Below are 19,108 nucleotides of genomic sequence, written 5' to 3' on the forward strand. Positions count from 1 at the left end.
TTACGAAATATTGTCATTAAAGTGTATTGTAATTAAGTATAATTAAGTGGCCTTTAATTTTAATTATATTATATTATATGTAAGTACACTTTTTAAAAATTATACTTTTAATATTTTAAGTACATAAAAAGTTCACTTTCAATACAATTAAGCACACTTCTTTTTCACAAGCACCCTTCATTATTTGACTTGTCTATACTCTATTTTCCATAAGTACAGCATATCCTGTCACTTATGTTGACGATTCCCAATTTGACTCACCAGTGAGCTTAGACAAGAAGTGTTCATTTGATAATATCCTAAATTGCTTCAAAGATATTAAACATTAGCTGGCAAATAGTTTTTTACAATTAAACGAAAGCAAAACTGAAGTTCTGATTTTAGGTCCCTCCATGTCCTCTTTCCTGGCCTGGTTGCCCAGTTTGGTCCTCTGTCATGAATGTACATGATCATGTGAGGAGTCTTAGAGTGATTTTAGATTCATCATTACTTTTAATCAGCAAATTAGTGCCGTTGTCAAGGGGAACTTTTTCCACCTGAGATCTATCTATAATCATTTTCTTTCCAGCAAAGACCTGTCCCAAAGAAATCGTCCCTTACTCCCCCACCAGAGCACTCAGGTCTTCTCATCAACTTCTTTTGAATGTTCGTTGTCGTTGTAGATTCTGGAATATTCTCACTTACCATGTGAGGTCAGTTTCTTCTATAGCCATTTTTATATTTGAAAACATATTTATATTCTTTTGCATTCGAAGAGGAAGTTTTATAGGTTAAATTTGGTAAACACTTGATTTGAATTGTATCTATTTATTATTATTATTTATTTTTGTATATAATTCGGTATTTGTGTATTTATTTGATTAATTTGTAAAGCACTTTCTGTCAGCTTATGTTGTTTTTAAATGTGCTCTATAAATAAATGTTGCCTTGATATAACTGTAAGAGGAGGATTCATACTGAAATAAAAAGATTATAATTATGATGAAAACTCTCACAGCAACTGCAGCATTTCAGCACCACTGGAAATCAAAAGCATCTGTTCAAACACAAAGCATAGAAATATTTATTATACTATATAAAAACTGACTGAAAAATCTGATATCCACAAGACATAAATAATATGTGTGTGTACATGTTTTAAGTGTGATAAAATCATCTCAGTAACCTTTTCTGTGTAAAGTCAGATCCAGTTTAACTTCATTGCCATTGTGAAATAATGCTGTAAAAACCAATGATTAAACAACTCAAATAATACACAACTATTAACAGAAGAACTGATGAAAGTGCTTTTAGAAAATTAGTTTATTTCCAGTGTAAGTGCCTCACTGTGTCCCCCAAGAAAACAAGAGATAAGTTATTATTGAATTATTATTTGTGTCGATCGAGTCGAGCTTCTATTGAACTTGTAATTATTACTCCTTTAAGTGCAAGTACTTATTTAAAAAAATAAAAAATTAAATCATAATAGACTTTACAAGAGTTTATTTACATGGACCGCACATTTATTTTCATATAGTCAAAGCACAATGTCTAACACAAGTATGAAAACAGAGCAACTGATTTACAAGCAAAACAAGCAGTTTTATTACACAATTACTTAAACACAGTCTGCATTTATTTACAGCTCTTCTCAAAAAGGAGAAAACATAAAAAACAACATATAAAAATGCTCACAATAACAATAATAATCTGTATGTTTTGAACTGAAGGACATCAGAAGTTTCAGTTTGTCAGCACTCATAAGAGTTTGAGTAAACATGTACAAGTGTTTGACACATTTGTTTTCTCTCATTGTTGATTATGTTTGTGTCTCGACTGAATCAGGCCGAGTTTCCTCCGTCTCTTTTCTCTGTCCAGCCTCCTGATCTTAGCGTCTGTAGTAGAGGATTCATTTCTACGGAGTTCTGGTTCTGGTTTGATCCAGCGACTGGAGTTTCATCAGATCCTGCTGCATTCTGAGTGAAAGACACATCATGTATTTTATTCAGTATCTACATCAATGATTGTGAGTATCACAGCACTGCACATGCTGAATGTCTCTTTATGCAGCATCATTCATTTCAATCATTTGCTCTTTAGAAGCTCCGTAACCGGAATATATTTGTGTCAAATAATGGAGACATGAAGAACCACTGATCTACACAACATCTCTCTGCTATTGGAAACTGATCAATATCATGAAGTTTCCTTTTATTGCAGGTTAAGTATAAACCTTAATTAAATATTTACATAAAAAATTATAATTCTCTCATCATTTACTCACCATTATTCTGTCTCAAACTCATATGACTTTGTCTCCTGTGAAACACAAATATATTTTGATGGAGATATGAGGTGAATATATCCATACAATACAAGTGAATGGTGTCCTGAACTTTCAAGCTCCAAAAAGCACATAAAGGCAGCATAAAATTACTCCCATGTCTTCAGTTGGTTTTTAGGTGAGAACAGACCGAAATAAAACTTATTTTTCACTGTTCATCTTGCCATTGCAATCTCTAGACACGATCATGATTTCAAGGTCGATTATATTTCCGATGTCGCCATCTAACGTGCATGCATCAAGCACCAGGAAGTGTAATCGAGCTTGAAATCATGATCACAAGGAGACTGCTGATGTCAAGATGTCCAGTGAAAAAGGAGTTTTATTTTGGTCTTTATCGATGCAGAAGACACTTCTGGAGTCTTATAGAGTACTTTTATGCTTTTTCACAGAAGACAGAAAGTCATATGGTCAGTAAATGAGAGAATTTTCACTTTTGGGTGAATTATTCCCTAAAGTCAATAAAACTGTTGATAAACTTAATTAAACTTTATTTATAAAATACTCACTTGAGAACTTTGGTTCTCGTTCTGGTTTGATCTGGCGTCTTGAGTTCGATGAGATCTTGCTCTTGCTGCATTCTGTGTTTAAGATGAGACAAACATCTTTATGCTTTTGGACGGATATTAAAGCCTAACTAAAAACATCTCACTGACAGGTGTCATTATGAAGTCCAAGAACACTGACATCAACAACATCAACAGAAAATGACTAAGTGAACTTTTAATAAGTGAAACATTCTCCTGATAGAAGTCAATTGAAACTCTTAAAGTAACGTGATACTAACCTGACATGACTGCTGACAGGTTTTGATCCCTGTGTGAAAAAATATATTTGGTGTATTATTTAGAGATTGATCAGTCTCAGTTACAGATCAAATACATCAGATGATCACAGATATATCACAGACACCTTTAAATATCAGCTTTAGATCCAACTGAACATGTGGAAGTGTTTCTTATTGATAACCATAAAAACTGTTGAATTATGTCTGATAAATAACGCAGATATCTCCTTAAAGAACACAATAAATAACACTTTTACAGACACACTTATTAAACTGATTGTCTTTATTAAAGTTAGTTTATACTCACAGGGTTTAAATACGAGTAAAATCAGCAGGAAAAAGATCAAGAAACTTTCACATGAAAAAACAACAATTCTCAGATCTCCGACTGCACGCTCACCATTAACTGAGGATGAAATACAATATTATTAATATATTCATCACATTTCAATATTTTCCTCACCGTGTTTGAGGAATCAAATCTGTCCGAACAGCATAAACTGATTCATGATCAAATTATTGTTTTCATCAAGTTTATTTGATAGAAATAAAGACACGGATCATTTAATCAGAATAACTTTGAGATGAAAATATGAGTAATTTCTATTCTGTCCGTCAGTAAAGAAAACATTGTATTGTATAAATTAACATCTGTTTATAAGTTATTTACCATGAAATATTTAATCTCAGTTTAATAACTGTATTCTGTTACTCTGTTCAGTTTGTTCACTCACCTGTTTTCAGTATCAGTTCTGTCATCAGTGAAACAGCGCTTATTAAAACAACACCAACTGATCCAAACAGGTACACAGGGACAAGACGGGGGAAATCTGTGAGTTTAATTTACACATTTGATCATTATTTAGAGAAAATGAGGCCACATGAGGCTCATACATTTATTTGTATTAAAACTAAATGTGACAACACACACACACACACACACACACGACACACACAGGGAAGATGATCGATACGTTACCCCAATCATTAAATGAATATGTGAAGTTCACAACTGTCCAGAGTAACCGCAGAAACCCAATCAAACATCCCCATCCCACAGAATCTGAACATGGAGAAACGTCTCGGGTTACATGTGTAACCCTTGTTCCCTGAAAAAGGCGGAACGAGATGTTGCGCTGCTAAGCGCTAGGGGAACAGCTCTTGCTGTGAGCCATGCTGAAATAATGTGTGAAACACGTCAATGAACGTTGACCGGAATTTATAGCCTCGGCTGATGTAATTATTAGATGCACCTGCGGCCAGGCTATAAATGGACACGTCACCAGGTGTCGTCAGATACTTCTTTTGAAGAGCAGTCCTGGGGCGTCCCAGTCGCGGCAAAGCAGCGCAACATCTCGTTCCGCCTTTTTCAGGGAACAAGGGTTACACATGTAACCCGAGGCGTTCCTTTACAAAAGGCTTCACTACGATGTTGCGCTGCTAAGCGCTAGGGGAACGCAATACCCACGCCGCCGCACTTGGGGCTGTCCGGACCCCTACGGTTGTGCAGTGTACTCACAAAAACGCGAGAGGTCTCAGACATGAGTTTTAGATGTCGACTCAAGGGCATAAGAGCCCGGAGTAGCATAAACATCTAAACCAGGGGTGCCCAATACGTCGATCGCGATCTACCAGTCGATCGCAAAGGCAATGCTGGTAGATCACACAAAATTAGTTTCTGTCTGTCTTGCACTTGACGAGTAAATATTGACCAGGCGAGGTTTTTTTTATTCAGTTGCCATGACAACTACGGTAGACAATTTCGCGCGCTGTTCTCAGAAGTCCTTGGAAGGCGCGTATGCGCAAACCTAGTTGTCATGGCAACTGAATAAACAAAACCTCGCCTGGTCAGTGTTTACTCGTCATCAGAATAAGGGAAATGCCCTGACTATTGTAATCTATTGTGCTGTAGGTGTGTTGGGTTTAGTGTTAAAACTGAACGATATCAACATTGAACATTACTATATATTTCTTTATTAATTAGAAGATTAATTCCATGTAGGGATACATGCAGTAGTCCCAACAAGCATTTTCTTATTTTAAATGAAACTGTGTTTTTTTTAAGTTGGTAGATTTTATTGAGTTGCTCATTGAAAAGTAGATCATCACACAAAAAAGTGTGGGTACCCCTGATCTAAACCATTAATTTTTTGATGAATGTGTGCAGAGAGGACCAGTCTGCCGCATCACAAACCTGTTCAGGCATGAGCTGAGATGTCGACTCAAGGGCATAAGAGCCCAGAGTAGCAAAGCATCTAACCCACAAAGTTCGATGAATGTGTGGAAAAGAACCCTATCGCAACACAAACTTGTCATAAAAACTGATGAATGTGAGCGGAGAGGACCAGCCTGCCGCATCACAAACTTGTTTAGGCATGGGCTGAGATGTCGACTCAAGGACATAAGAGTCCGGAGTAGCAAAGCATCTAAACCATAAAATGTGATTAGTGTGTGCGGAGAGTGCCAACCTGCCGCACCACAAACTTGCTCGGTGTCAACTCAAGGGCGTAAGAGCCAAGAGTGGCAAGAACATCCAAACTATAAAAGTTTAATGAATGTGCGCGGAGAGGACCAACCTGCCGCACCACAAACTTGCTGCAGAGGGAGACCTCTAGCCAAGGCTTTAGAGTAGGAGAGCCCTCTGGAAGAGTGCGCCCTAAAACCTACTGGCGAAGGTAGGCCCGGGCAGTAAGGTCCCTCACCCAAAGTGACAACCCGGTCACGGCTTCAAAGTGAAGAACTGCTGCCCTGACTTTACGCCACTAGCAAATGCGGTGGACATAATTCTGAAGGGCACAGACTGGACAAAGTCTGAGTAGTCTTTAGCTGCTCCAGCATTACAAACGGCAGGGAGCAGAAGGCTTAGAGAATGACTGGCCAAGGGTCGAGAAAGGCACCTTGGGCAGGTAGTCAGGGTGAGGGTGCAAAGAATGCTCTTGGTCCTACCTGGGGCAACTCAAAACAGGCCGGCAAAAGAGACAGAGCCTGTAGGTACCCAAGTCTCCTTAGAGACGTAATTGCCATATGAAAAACCATCTTGAGAGTCAGAAGTCTACCAAACGCTGACTCTAGAGGTTTTAAAAACGGGGGTCTTACCCTATGAAGAGGTCCTAGCAAGGATGCCTCTTAGAGGGCACCCCGCCCACCAAGGCGTGGCAAGCCGAAGTGGGAGCCACATAGACCTGGCAGTGGCGAGGCAAGTGCCCGCTGACAGTTCTTTCCACAGAAAATCCAGAACTGAAGCAAACTGGCAGTTAGCTGGTTCTGTAATTTGAACTTATTAGAAGGAAACGCATGCAGGAGCATTTGTACCATGTATGCGCCACCACGATCAGCACCCCTGAGGGGGGGGGGGACTGGGTGACTCGGGGAGAAGTAGAGGAGACATTGCGCTATCAACAGAGGCGAAGAGGTCCTCTTCTGCCCTGTAAAATCTACCCAGATCAGTTCCAAGGGAGGGAGCCCTAGCACTTGAAATGGTCTCGATAACTTCAGGAGAAAGCCCTGTGAACCTCAGTTGGTACCCTACAGGGGCCAAGCATGAAAGGTTTCACAATTCGGGCCGGGGATGAATATGTCCCCCGAGCCTGAAAAAGAAGGTCCTACCTGTTCGGAATCGCCCAAGGCGAGCCGTCGAGGAGAGATATTAACACCGAGAACCATATCCTGTTCAGCCAGCGCAGCGCCATTAATAGGAGGCAAGACCCTTGCTGGTGAACATTGCCAAGACTCCCGGGAGCAGAGAAACCGAGGAAAGAAACGCATACAGACGCATTCTGGGTCATGTATGTGTCTTAACGTCCAGACCCAAGGGGGCTGGGTGATTTCAGGGAGAAGTAGAGGAGACATTGCGCTATTCATAGAGGCGAAGAGGTCCTCTTCTGCCCTAAGATCTCACCCAAACTCGTTCCAAGTGGAAAAAGCCCGGCATTTAAAAAGGTCTCGATAACCTCAGGAGAGAGCCCTGTGTCCTTCAGTTGGTACCCTTAGGGGCCAAACATGAAAGATTCCACAATTTGGGGCAGGGATGAAATATTGCCCTGTGCCTGAGACAGAAGATCCTTCCTGTTCGGCAGCGCCAAAGGCGAGCCGTCGAGGGAAGAGATTAGCTCCGAGAACCAAGCCCTGTTCGGCCAGCGCAGTGCTATCAGTAAGAGGCAAAAACCCTTGCTGGCGAACTCTGGGCAACTACTACCTTAGGGTGGAGTTCTTAACTCCCCCGTTGGTATTTTCTGTCTGGACCGTAAATCTGCTCCCTTATATGGGCATCCAGGGATATAACTGACCTGAGTGACAGGAGCTTGCCCTGGGCCCTAAGGAGAACCCAACGTGTCAGAAATACAGCTGACAAGAACGTGGGTGTCCTTGATGATTTATGTAAGAGGCTACCGCTGCATTGTCCACCCGCACCAAGACATGGCAGCCTCAGGAGGAGGTATTTCAGGGCCAGAAATACAGCCATCAACCCGAGACAGTGACTGTGACAACCAAGCTGACGACCCTCCTATCCCCTTAAGCTGGACGACCACTTAAGGCCGCTACCCCGCCCATCAGGGAGGCGTCTGTCGTTAGCAGCCTGCGACAACAAGACGCACCAAGAGTGGGACCCAAGGCAGAAAACCGGGTCTGAACCACATAGAAAGGGAACGAAGCCTGAGGCGTGAACCCTATTTAGCCTAGGGGTTTTGGCCCTTGGAAGAAATCCCCTGGCTTTTGGCCACAACAAAAACGGTCTCATGAGCAGAAGGTCCAGAGGGATCACTGTGGACGCCTTCGCCCGAGACCTGGAAATCATTGATAATGATAACAGTGCAACCTTGCCCTAGCCTGACTTTGCTCAGGGTGATCTAAATGGACTCAATACTAGCGGGAGACAGTTGTGCCCGCATTGAGATTGAACTCCATACGATGCCCTGATAGACAGTGTTCTGAGTGGGAGAGAGGACGCTCTTCTAGGCGTTGAGCCTCAACCCCACAGAAACAGATGAGCTGAGACGATGTCCCTGTGCTGAACTGCCAGTTCCTGGAACTGCGCTAGGATCAGCCAGTCGTCTACATAATTCAGAATGCAGATGCCCCGGAGTCACAAGGAGCCAGCGCTACATCATGCATTGTGAATGTGCGGGTAAAAAGGGCTAGGCTGAGAGAAAGAACCTGACCCTGGAAGACTTTGCCCCCGGAAGTGAACCTCAGGAACTTTCCATGTTGTGGCAGAACTTCTAAATGAAGCATAGAAGTGTGTCATAAGATCGATGGTGACCAGCCAAACGAGTTGTAGGGCTTGAGACACGACCGTCTTAACAGGCATCATCTTGGACTTGAACACCCACGGGTAGTTCAAGCTTTAAGATCTAAGCCAGACGCCACCCCTCACCCTCCATGGGAAACAGGAAGTATTTAGTGTAATAGCCTAACTCTCTCTCTGGAAGGGGAACACACACCGTGGCCCCTTTAACCAGGAGATTGATTTTTCTTTTTACATAAAAAAGAAATCCGGTTCACAGTAGTGAGAACATACTGTTGAAGCACGGAAAAAACGGCGAGTGAATTAAATCCTGATGCCCTTATAAGACCCACAGAAAAGAATTCATCCGGCAGAAGTTTCCACGCTGCCGGGATCTATGAGGTGGGTATTATATTTTAACACTTCCTGTTGAGGGGTTGTCGGGTGTTTCGCGTCCTGAATAACATACAGGAACAGCGAAAACACACAATTTTGACGGAAGCCTCTGCAACCCGAAACACCAAGAGGTTGCGGGAATGGAGGGGCTTCGAGGGCGGCGAGACTGTCACCAATCCCTGGGAGGAGCAGCATAGCGTGCAGAGCAGCATAGTGTGCAGAGCAGCACCAGCCTTACCTGCTGCTTAATAAGCCCTTCCCACTAAAGTGGAGGTTGTCCTACAAGGCTTTGAGGGGAAAGAGGGCTTCTTAAGTGACGATGCCGAGCCCGGCGAGAGATAGCCCGCAAGCGTCTCTTCGACCGGCGGCATCACTGAATACTGCCGTGCCTCAGCACCCACGATAGTCGAATATAATGACGTCGAGGGTATGTGAGAAAATATATGTGTTTTTTTTGTTTTTTTTTTAGGGGTTCTCCATGAGCGAAAAAGCTCTTCATGGAGGTTATCAAAGAAGGGAAGGAACCCATGAGGCGTTCCCTTTCTTAGACTGGAAGATAAAATCTATCCCCTAATTTGGAGCGTTTGGGGGTCTCTTTTCCGCGTGGCCATGACCAATCTGGCAACCGCACGAGTAACAACATCGAGCAATTCCTCCGTAGATTTTTTATCGCAGACGGAAAGCTCGGAGGCGGGAAGAAAATCGCGATCCACCTCATGATCCGAAGAAGCGTCGAGATCATGTGAAGGAACAGCTGGGTTTGGGGAGAGAGTGAGAGAAAGGGATCAACCCGTCTCTTGCTCCTCAACCAAATCCATTCGAGAGTGCTGACTCCCGGAAGCAAGCGAGGCGAGCACGACGCACTCTGCCTGTTAAAGCAAATCGCAGTGCTCGCACCCGCCCTGCTGCAACGCGAGAGCAGCGTGCTCTTACCCCCAAACAAACAGCAAAAACTGATGTGTGTCGTCTTCAGCTATAGAGCGAGAAGAGGGGAACACGCACCGTTTGCTTTCAGTCATTCTCTCTTTTTTTTTTTTTGAAATATATATATATATAATATTTTCCAAACAGAAGAGAAAAGAACAACGTTCACTGCACACTGTCTGATTCTATCTCCTAACAGAGGAAAGAAAGTTTTGACAGCGTGTGTGAAACACACAGAAACAGAATCGCTCTGAAAAAAGAGTTTCTGACGACACCTGGTGACGTGTCCATTTATAGCCTGGCCGCAGGTGCATCTAATGATTACATCAGCCGAGACTATAAATTCCGGTCAACGTTCATTGACGTGTTTCACACATTATTTCAGCATGGCTCACAGCAAGAGCTGTTCCCCTAGCGCTTAGCAGCGCAACATCGTAGTGAAGCCTTTTGTAAAGGGAACAATATTTTACCTTTATATCATCAAACAGTCTTTAAAGTGACTTTATAAAGCTGAACTTTATAATACACTGAACTGTAAACTGAAGTTATATGAAGACTGTTGAAATTCATTTACAGAGATTATAAAATCATTATTGTACCTGTTTCATTTGCGAGTGCTGTGATGTAGAAATATATCATTACTGCATTAATGAATGACATAAACATGAACCACACTGATCTTCTGACCAAAGGTGAACCTGAAACACATGAAACAATATTTTTATTCATCATATTTTCTATATGAACATTAATAATGTTAATCAGGATTATAAGTGACACACTTTTCCTTCATAGATCCTCAATTCATGATGACTGACAGTGACAGAGACTCATATCAGATCATAATTCATCAAACACTTACAGCCCATTTCTTCCCCACATGTGACATTCCAGTTATATCTTGTCATTGTTGTCAACACTGGCAAAACTGCAACAATGAAGAATCCTAAAAACAGGAGAGTAATTATATTACAGTTTTTGCCCGTTGCTTGAACACATTTTGCAAAACTTTGCTCATTGTGCAAAAACTCTACACACAAGTAAACATGACACAACATTGGGAAATATACCATTCACATCTGTGTCAAATTGAAACTCTGCTATCAAAACCTAAACATTCCTTTGTCAAAATGTAACTCTGATGACAAAATGACACATACTTGCATCATATGCATACACTTTCAGATCAGGGGGATCACACTAGTCTACTTCATATAAAACACTGCAGTCTTTGATTTTCACTGTTTATTCAGAAGGCATATTTTCAGGAGGCACATTTTCAAACAACCAAAAAAGCAAATAGGCCTACTCAATATTGTACATTGCAGCACTGTACATTGCAGTAACATGAATTCAGATAAAGCAAAAAAAAAAATTATGATAATAGAAAAAAACACTATACTGTAAACACAGAAAATCATGGCAATTGTGCATACGTGGGCTCATGGATCCCGCCGTCTGTTGGGGTCTGGCCACAGGACCTCATCGACATCGCAAGCAATGTCTTCTCCTGCTAGGCACCAGGGAAAATATCCCCTTGCTTGTCGAAACCATCCATGGATTTCTGTCACCTGAATGTCACCGCAGGCCTGTTCCATTGCCTGCAGAAGAGGCATGCGGGCATGTGGTTGGCGGTCATATACACGCCATCTCCAAGCCGAAAATAATTCCTCTATAGGGTTTAAAAATGGTGAGTAAGGGGGCAAGTATACCACTTCAAATTGATTGTGGTTGGTGAACCAGGCCTGGACCAGAGCAGCCCGATGGAAACTGACATTATGCCATACCACCACAAACCTGGGCTGATCTGGTCTGTTCTGTACAACTATATTATGGAGAACATCTAGAAATGTGAGTATACAGTATGTTGGCTATTGTATGGACCTAGTTTTGCATGATAACGCAGAAGCCCTCGAAGGGTTATGGCGGCACACAATGTGATATTTCCCCCGCGCTGCCCCGGGACGTGCACAATTCCCCTTTGGCCAATTACATTACGACCCCGTCGTCTTGTTTTGCTCAGGTCGAATCCAGCTTCATCAATGAAAATGAATTCATGAGGCTGTGCTGCTCCATCCATGACCAAGATTCTCTGAAACAAAAAAAACAAACATATTACTGCACTACAGTGCTACACATACAGAACCCTCACCCCATCACACAGGTACCTGTGTAGCTCTCCGAATGGATCCATGTGGTACTGATATGGTACATATTCAGCTGCTACTGGATTTCACCAATACTGTATTGTAAATGTAAAGGACAGTTACACTTACCAGTACATATTCAGCTCAAAGTCCTTTGACCCTGACACTGTTCCTCTCAAATGAGACCCTGTAGAGCTGCTTCATGGTGATGTTGTTTTTTCCCAAGATGCGTCTGATGGTGGTGATGCTCACATGGTTTATGTTGTTGAACACTTGCCTGTCTGCAAGTATTTTCTGTCGTAGCTGTTGGAGACGAATGGCATAGTCTGCCCTCACTAGGTCCACAACGGCAAGTTCCTGCTGTTGTGTGAACAGGCGTTGGCGTCCTCCCCCAGAAGGTCTTCTAGTCATTCTAGAGAAATACAACCACAAATTGTCATCGGTTTGCTTCTTTTTCTTACATTACTGCATATACTGTATCATCCACTGTACTGAAACATCTCAATATACTGCAAGTAATCATGGCAGGGGCGTAGCACAACATCCCGGGCCCTATGTATAGGCAGTCCTGATGGGTCCCCATGTTCCAAATAAAATATATTCCAGACTTTCAAGGGCCCTCTCTCCCCTTGGGGCCCTGGTAATCAGTACTGGTTTTACCCCCAGTCCGACGCCCCTGAATCATGGTATGTTTCACAAAAACTACCACTTTGGCTGCAAAAGGAGCATTAGCACCCTGCAATACCCTGTACACGTGATGTGGTAATGTGATCTACTGTAGTACAGTGCTGTAAATACCATCTGAGTAGAAGGTAGAGAGGTGAAGACATACCTGTTTTCTAGTCGGAATGTTCTTATTACAGATGCCACTGTGAAGCAGCTTAGATGTGGGTGGACTCTCTGCCCAGCTTCCCTCATATTCAGGCCATGGTTGATGACATGGTCCACCAAAGTTGCTCTTATATCATCAGAAATAGGGGTCCGTGCATGGCCTCTTCGACCTTGTCCTTGTCCTTGTCCTCGTCATCCTCCTCCTCCTCTACCTCTGCCTCTTGCTATCCCTCCATCCATGCTTGCAAAGTTCTTGAAATGGCTAAACTGAGGGCTTTTTGTAGCTGGCTGATTGGTGTTCAGTTTTGCAAGTAAGTGCCTTCAGGTGTGTATTTGAGTGGTTGCAATTACCCGATGTGTTTTGTATTTTGGATACATGTGTTTTCCAAATGGCACCCTGAGATTAAATTTTTGAACGAAGTGTCTTATGTATGAAATAGAGTGTAGTATGCAGGACCAAGTGTGTTGCATAAAGGACCAAGTGTGTTGCATAAAGGAGTAAGTGTGTTGCAGAATTGCAACTAGAGTGCAAAACAGCGCTTTGTTTAAGGTATGGGTGCATGTGTTTGAGGTATGGTAACAAAAGCTTCAAGTTGTGTTACTTTAGTCTAAGCATGGGTCTATAGTGTTCAAGCAACGGGAAAAAACTGTAATATACTGTCAGACAAATCAACACATCTAATAAGATGTAAATAATAAACAAATGTGTAATCAGGTGATTTAGTGAGATTCATAAATAATATTCACAGTAACATTTACTCAACAATTCTGTCTGTGAGACTTTAATTATATTTTAATCATTTTTAACAAAGAACATGAGGGTGATTTATTTCTTTAATGAAGCTAAAAGAATTTAATATATGAAGTGTTGAGAGCGCAACATTCATATAATCAACAGATGTAAAAATATTTAGAAATGTTAAACTCTAATCGCTTTAAATGAACGACTTCATATATATTGATCAAAAATAAATTTTGAAAGGTATGTTTTATATAGAATACTATATAGTGCGTGTGTGTGTGTGTGTGTGTGTTCCTTCGGGATTAGCATTGAGGAAGAACCACAAATATGTTGTTCTAAAATTGAACTGCAGTGGGTATATGAATGGCATGTGAAAAATGATGATTGGCCAAAAATGATCTTGAAATTGGCAAAAGATCGAACAATGTAATTTAACACAGAAAATATGACGCCTGACCAATTGCATTGCACGTCACATGTCGTAATTAAACGAGAACCACAATATGAGGAGGGGTGGTTTAACAGGGTAGAAAATGAGACTGAAATTTGATGAGATTTTCTGGACAGAAAATGTGTGTGCGCTCTCAGCTTGCCTGACAGAAAAACAAATGCAGTTCTATTTGATAGCAGGAGAAGCTGTGCTACCCTTATCAGCGATCAAGGCCAAAGAGCAGCTGTGGACGGATCTGGGCACTTTTGTGAGAGAATGCATAAAAGCAACAGATTGGGCTGAAATAAGTGCAGGAGTGAAACACAGGAAAAGTGTAGGAGCATTTATATCAAAATGTGATTTTGAGATTGAAGTGCAGTATGTGGATGATTTGTTGATCTGTGCATGTGATGAAGCTACGTGTGTGGCTGACTCTATGTCCCTTTTGAAGCACCTAGAGGGGGAGGGACACAAAGTCAGTCTTTCAAAATTGCAGTTTGTGAAACAGGAAATAAAGTTTTATTCCTAATTATGCCATTCTTGGACAACATTTGCGAGCCCTGATGACAGGGAAAGGGCTGAGGTCATGTGACAAGCTTGTTTGGACAAGCGAAGCCGAAGAGGCATTTGCTAACATGAAAGTGCAAATGGCTCTGGCTCCCCCTTTGGGTCTGCCAGATGTAAACAAACCGTTTGTTCAGATGGTTGATGAGAAAAATGGGTTTATGACTTCTGTTCTTTTGCAGACTTTTGCAGGCACATTTTCAAACAACCAAAAAAGCAAATAGGCCTACTCAATATTGTACATTGCAGCACTGTACATTGCAGTAACATGAATTCAGATAAAGCAAAAAAAAAAATTATGATAATAGAAAAAACACTATACTGTAAACACAGAAAAACATGGCAATTGTGCATACGTGGGCTCATGGATCCCGCCGTCTGTTGGGGTCTGACCACAGGACCTCATCGACATCGCAAGCAATGTCTTCTCCTGCTAGGCTACAGGAAAAATATCCCCTTGCTTGTCGAAACCATCCATGGATTTCTGTCACCTGAATGTCACCGCAGGCCTGTTCATGGAGACAGACTGCGACCTGTGGCATATTTTTCAACCAAACCTGATGCAGTAGCAGCAGGTCTACCACACTGTTTGAGGGCTGTGGCTGCTGCTTTACTGGCAGTACTGGCATCCAGGGAATTTGTGGGGTATTTTGATTTAAATTTGATGGTTCCACACGCAGTCTCCATGATTTTGCAAGAACAGAGAACGTCACATTTATCTACAGCCCGATGGCTGAGGTACCACACAATTTTATTGGACATGCCAAACATAACTGTTAAAAGATGCACAACTTTGAATCCTGCCACACTTCTCCCCACAGAGGAGACATCACTGTTGTCTGTCAGCACTTGAACAGGTGTGCACACCGTGTCCAGATCTATTAGACACGCCATTAGACAATTGTGACAACATCCTCTTTGTGGATGGGTCAATTCCAAAGATCCACAAACAGGAAAGAATAAGGTTGGTTACGCGATAACCACTGAATTTGAGGACGTGACATCTGGCAAACTGCCATCAAATTATTTAGCTCAGGCAGCTGAACTGGTTGCTTTAACAGAAGCATGTAAACTTATGGCAGACAATTTACACCGATTAGCATTATGCCTTTGGGGTAACACATGATTTTGGTGCTTTATGGAAGCACAGAACATTTTTGAAGTCAGATGGTCGTCCAATATTAAATGCATCTCTTGTGTCTGAGCTTATGGAGGCCATTCGATATCTGACAATAACCTCAACATTTCTTCTTGTTTACAGAGCATGCAAACTTTTTCCACAGGCGAGGAGAAAAACAGGTGGAAGGCGGCTGGCTGTAGCTTTAAGGAGAATGTGTGGATGAGCTATGATTGCATGCCTTGTTTACCCAAACACTTCTTTCCTCATTATGGAAAGTTGATACATGGGTTAGACCATGTATCAAAAGCGGGTATGGTTGTGCAAATGAAAAAATTGTGGTTTACAAAGGGTTTCACAATATATTTGCTGAAATTTTAGCAAAAGATGTGTCATTTGTAACACACATGACGTGGCAAGAGGGATAAAAACACCTATAGTATCTCAACCACCATCAGGGGGGCCTTTTGAGTATCTGATGATGGATTTCATTGAGTTAACCCCTTGTGGGAAACAGAAATACTGCCTGGTGATGGTTGACATGTTGTCCAAATGGGTTGAGGCCTTCCCAACCTCGAGCACCTTGTGCTTGATCCAAGATGGCGGCGCGGTAGCACGCAGCGGCCACTCCGGATCCACAATGGTGCTATTTTTGTTAAAAAAGCCCGATTTTTGCAACACATGGACATCGGAGCAACCGGTGTTCGTGTCTACCATCGCCAGACACTACTGAAATATAAGACTCATGCAAAAACCAAGCTGCATGATGACCTGCAGGAGGCGCTACGCATACTCGGCTTGCTGCGGAGACCAGGCCTCTAGTCCTCGGCGTCGCCTGATGCCGGTGGCCGGGGGAGAGGACGTCGTAAGCGGTGTGCGAGATAGCTGAAGCACGGAAAGAGGGTGGGGGTCCATGCTAGGCTAAAAACAAACCCTAGTCGGCCGGCTCTCCCGTCTATCCTGCTCTCAAATGTTTGCTCCCTGGACAATAAACTGGACTATATCCGACTCCAGCAGGCTACGCAGCGTGAGTTTAGAGACTGCTGCGTCTTTGTTTTCACGGAGATGTGGCTCAGCGACAGAGTTCCGGATGCCGCCATTCAGCTAGACGGGCTTGCCTCGTTTCGTGCCGACAGAAATACAGCTCTCTGCGGTAAGACTCGCGGTGGTGGCTTGTGTGTTTACATCAACACGGAATTGTGCAAGAACTCTATGCTAGTCTCTAGTTACTGTTCATCACTGTTGGAGCTTGTGACTGTTAGATGCAGACCTTTTTATCTACCACGGGAATTCACCACTGTTTGCATAACCGGAGTTTACATTCCCCCCAGCGCTAATGCTAAGGAAGCGCTCTGTGAACTGTATGGGGCTATGAGCGAACTGCAGAACGCTCACCCCGACGGACTGTTTATTGTCACCGGAGATTTCAACCATGCGAATCTCAAGACAGTGCTCCCTAAATTCCATCAGTATGTGGACTTTGCAACGCTTGATCTTGTTTACACAAACATCCCAGGCGCGTACCGGGCGGTACCCCGCCCCCACCTCGGCTACTCAGACCACATCTCTGTTATGTTATTCGAGCATACAGACCGCTCGTCAGACGCACAAAACCGCTTCAGAAGCAGGTGAAAACCTGGCCAGCAGGAGCCATCTCTGCTCTTCAGGACTGTTTTGAGTGTACTGACTGGCACATGTTCAGGGAGGCTGCAACATATGGCGATTCTACCAACTTGGAGGAATACACAGCATCAGTGACCAGCTACATCAGCAAGTGCAGTGATGATGTCACTTTCTCCAAGACCATCACCACACGCTCCAACCAGAAGCCGTGGATGACTGCGGAGGTGCAAACGCCGCTGAGGTCCCGAGACTCCGCCTTCAGAGCAGGCGATAAGGCAGCCCTAAGAACAGCTAGGGCCAAACTGTCATGGGCAATCAGAGAGGCAAAGCACGCACACGCCCAGAGGTGAAAGCTGCTCAGGGGAAGGTTGCTGAAACCTTCCTGCATAAGATCATGCCTGGCGATTTCGTTGAGATTCATGACCTGAGGAGAAAGTGCTGGAAGGCGAAAAGGTGGCTGGGACCATTCCAAGTACTACTGACAACACACACGGTAGTGAAGGTCATAGAGAGAGCTACGTGGGTTCATGCCAACCATTGCAGGAAAGTTCCGGCCACATCGCAGGAGAATCAGCAACAGGAAGAGATTGTTCCGAGTGAATGTCAATAAACGCCGAGGTCAAGTTTGAACACCAAGCACCACTATCAGTGGAAGAGCAAGGTCAACCACAGAGAATAACACAGCCTGTGTGCAGAGTGGACCCCATCGTGTGGTCACAAGCAGTAATCATCGTGAAAAGGTACGAACTGAAAATAATTCAAGGAATATTAACAACAGACCCCTGCATTCTAGCTGTGTGTGTTTAAGAGGAGCCAGATACAAGAAGAAGGGAGGAGACTGGAAGAGGCAGGCAGCCCTAGTTGTGGAAACAGCATCCGGCTGGGCATCGTTAATCAGCAAAACAGATAAGACTCTGAGTGCTTCAAAGACTGAACTCCTTCACACGTTCTGGTCACACAGCTACAGTACTGATCTAGCAAGCGGAAGATATGGAGCATCCGAGTCCGTGGCACCCATTCAGAGTGCCGGGAATTTGTGGTCTGGTAAGAGTATGTGCATAATGACTTTGCTTGCACTGACAATTTGTATGATAATACTGCACCTTACCGAGGGCCTGAGAGAGTTATCAACAGAAAACCTCACCAACTAGACTGAGACAACTGCGCCAAAAAATACCATCCGCCGTGTCAAGAGAAGCGCATTTATGTTCATGGAGCCAACGTGTGGCCTGGAAGGAGAAATCATCACGATTCAGGAAGGAACAAATGTGACTTTCAACTGCAACCTGTTTCAAAGGAACTGTCCGAACTGTGAGGGACGCAGCGAAGAGTATGCACCTTTCTATGTCTGCAGAGATCCATGCAAGTGGGGCAACGTGAAAACGTACTACTATGACTACAAGAAGGGGAACGACGAAAGATTCAGAGTACAAACGAACCACAGACTCAGCAGCAACAGGGATGGAATGCGAGTGGAGCTGAAACAAGTAAGAATTTCTGATCAAGGCAGGTACTACTGTCGACTGGATAAAGAAGAAACTGACTGGTATGAGACGATTGACATTATTGTAGTTGAAGTAATCTGAATGATAAAAAGCGGGGAATTGTTGTAGAAATTTTGATACTCATTGATCAGTGATAGTCATTGCAAGGGAATGCCTCTGTGTCTGAGGAATGCAGAGGGGGAGGATCTGCTTCTGTGGGAGACCTTGGGATAAAAGAGTATAAAATACAAGCCAGCCCTCCCCTCTGAGTCCCACTCACGGCACAGATTAACTCCTGTGTAATGACTGGGTCCTTCTTGCAAGAATAAATTCTTTTAAAAGACTGTTTGATTCAGAGTGTCTCTTACACAGTGATAATGGTTGGTTAATAATTGTTTGACACAACAGGTCCAAGGAGCTTCAGGTAATAATGTGGCTAAACCTATTTTTTTTTAATTGAATAGGCCACATATTTTTCCATTAGGCCAATAATATGTGTGCCTATATTAGCTGATT

At 43.0% G+C, this 19,108-nt stretch overlaps 1 protein-coding gene across 2 annotated transcripts; it reads right to left on the bottom strand.

The window, feature by feature from the left end:
* Window positions 1–1,393: 1,393 nt before the first annotated feature.
* LOC127647785 (uncharacterized) lies at window positions 1,394–10,819 on the bottom strand. 2 transcript variants are annotated; one of them, XM_052132258.1, is made up of 9 exons: window positions 10,517–10,819; window positions 10,254–10,352; window positions 4,090–4,173; window positions 3,845–3,940; window positions 3,418–3,516; window positions 3,111–3,139; window positions 2,833–2,904; window positions 2,264–2,298; window positions 1,815–1,955 (listed from the first exon to the last, which is right to left on the bottom strand). In XM_052132258.1, exons 1-8 carry the CDS (start codon window positions 10,725–10,727, stop codon window positions 2,266–2,268), a joined length of 723 nt encoding a protein of 240 aa, XP_051988218.1. In that variant the 5' UTR covers window positions 10,728–10,819; the 3' UTR covers window positions 1,815–1,955; window positions 2,264–2,265. The 2 variants fall into 2 exon arrangements, with proteins under 2 accessions (XP_051988217.1, XP_051988218.1); XM_052132257.1 differs by lacking the exon at window positions 2,264–2,298 and having other exon boundaries at window positions 1,394–1,955.
* Window positions 10,820–19,108: the final 8,289 nt, after the last annotated feature.

The sequence above is a fragment of the Xyrauchen texanus genome, chromosome 8, assembly GCF_025860055.1.
Source record: "Xyrauchen texanus isolate HMW12.3.18 chromosome 8, RBS_HiC_50CHRs, whole genome shotgun sequence".
NCBI lineage: Eukaryota > Metazoa > Chordata > Actinopteri > Cypriniformes > Catostomidae > Xyrauchen > Xyrauchen texanus.

Excerpts from the sequence above, each read along its gene's own strand:
- LOC127647785 (XM_052132257.1), bottom strand. The coding sequence starts at position 10,727 with ATGGTATATTTCCCAATGTTGTGTCATGTTTACTTGTGTGTAGAGTTT. Across the intron at positions 4,174-10,253 it reads AGCACTCGCAAATGAAACAG|ATTCTGTGGGATGGGGATGT; the intron begins GTACAATAATGA and ends CTCCATGTTCAG. Across the intron at positions 3,140-3,417 it reads TTTACTCGTATTTAAACCCT|GGATCAAAACCTGTCAGCAG; the intron begins GTGAGTATAAAC and ends TTTTTCACACAG.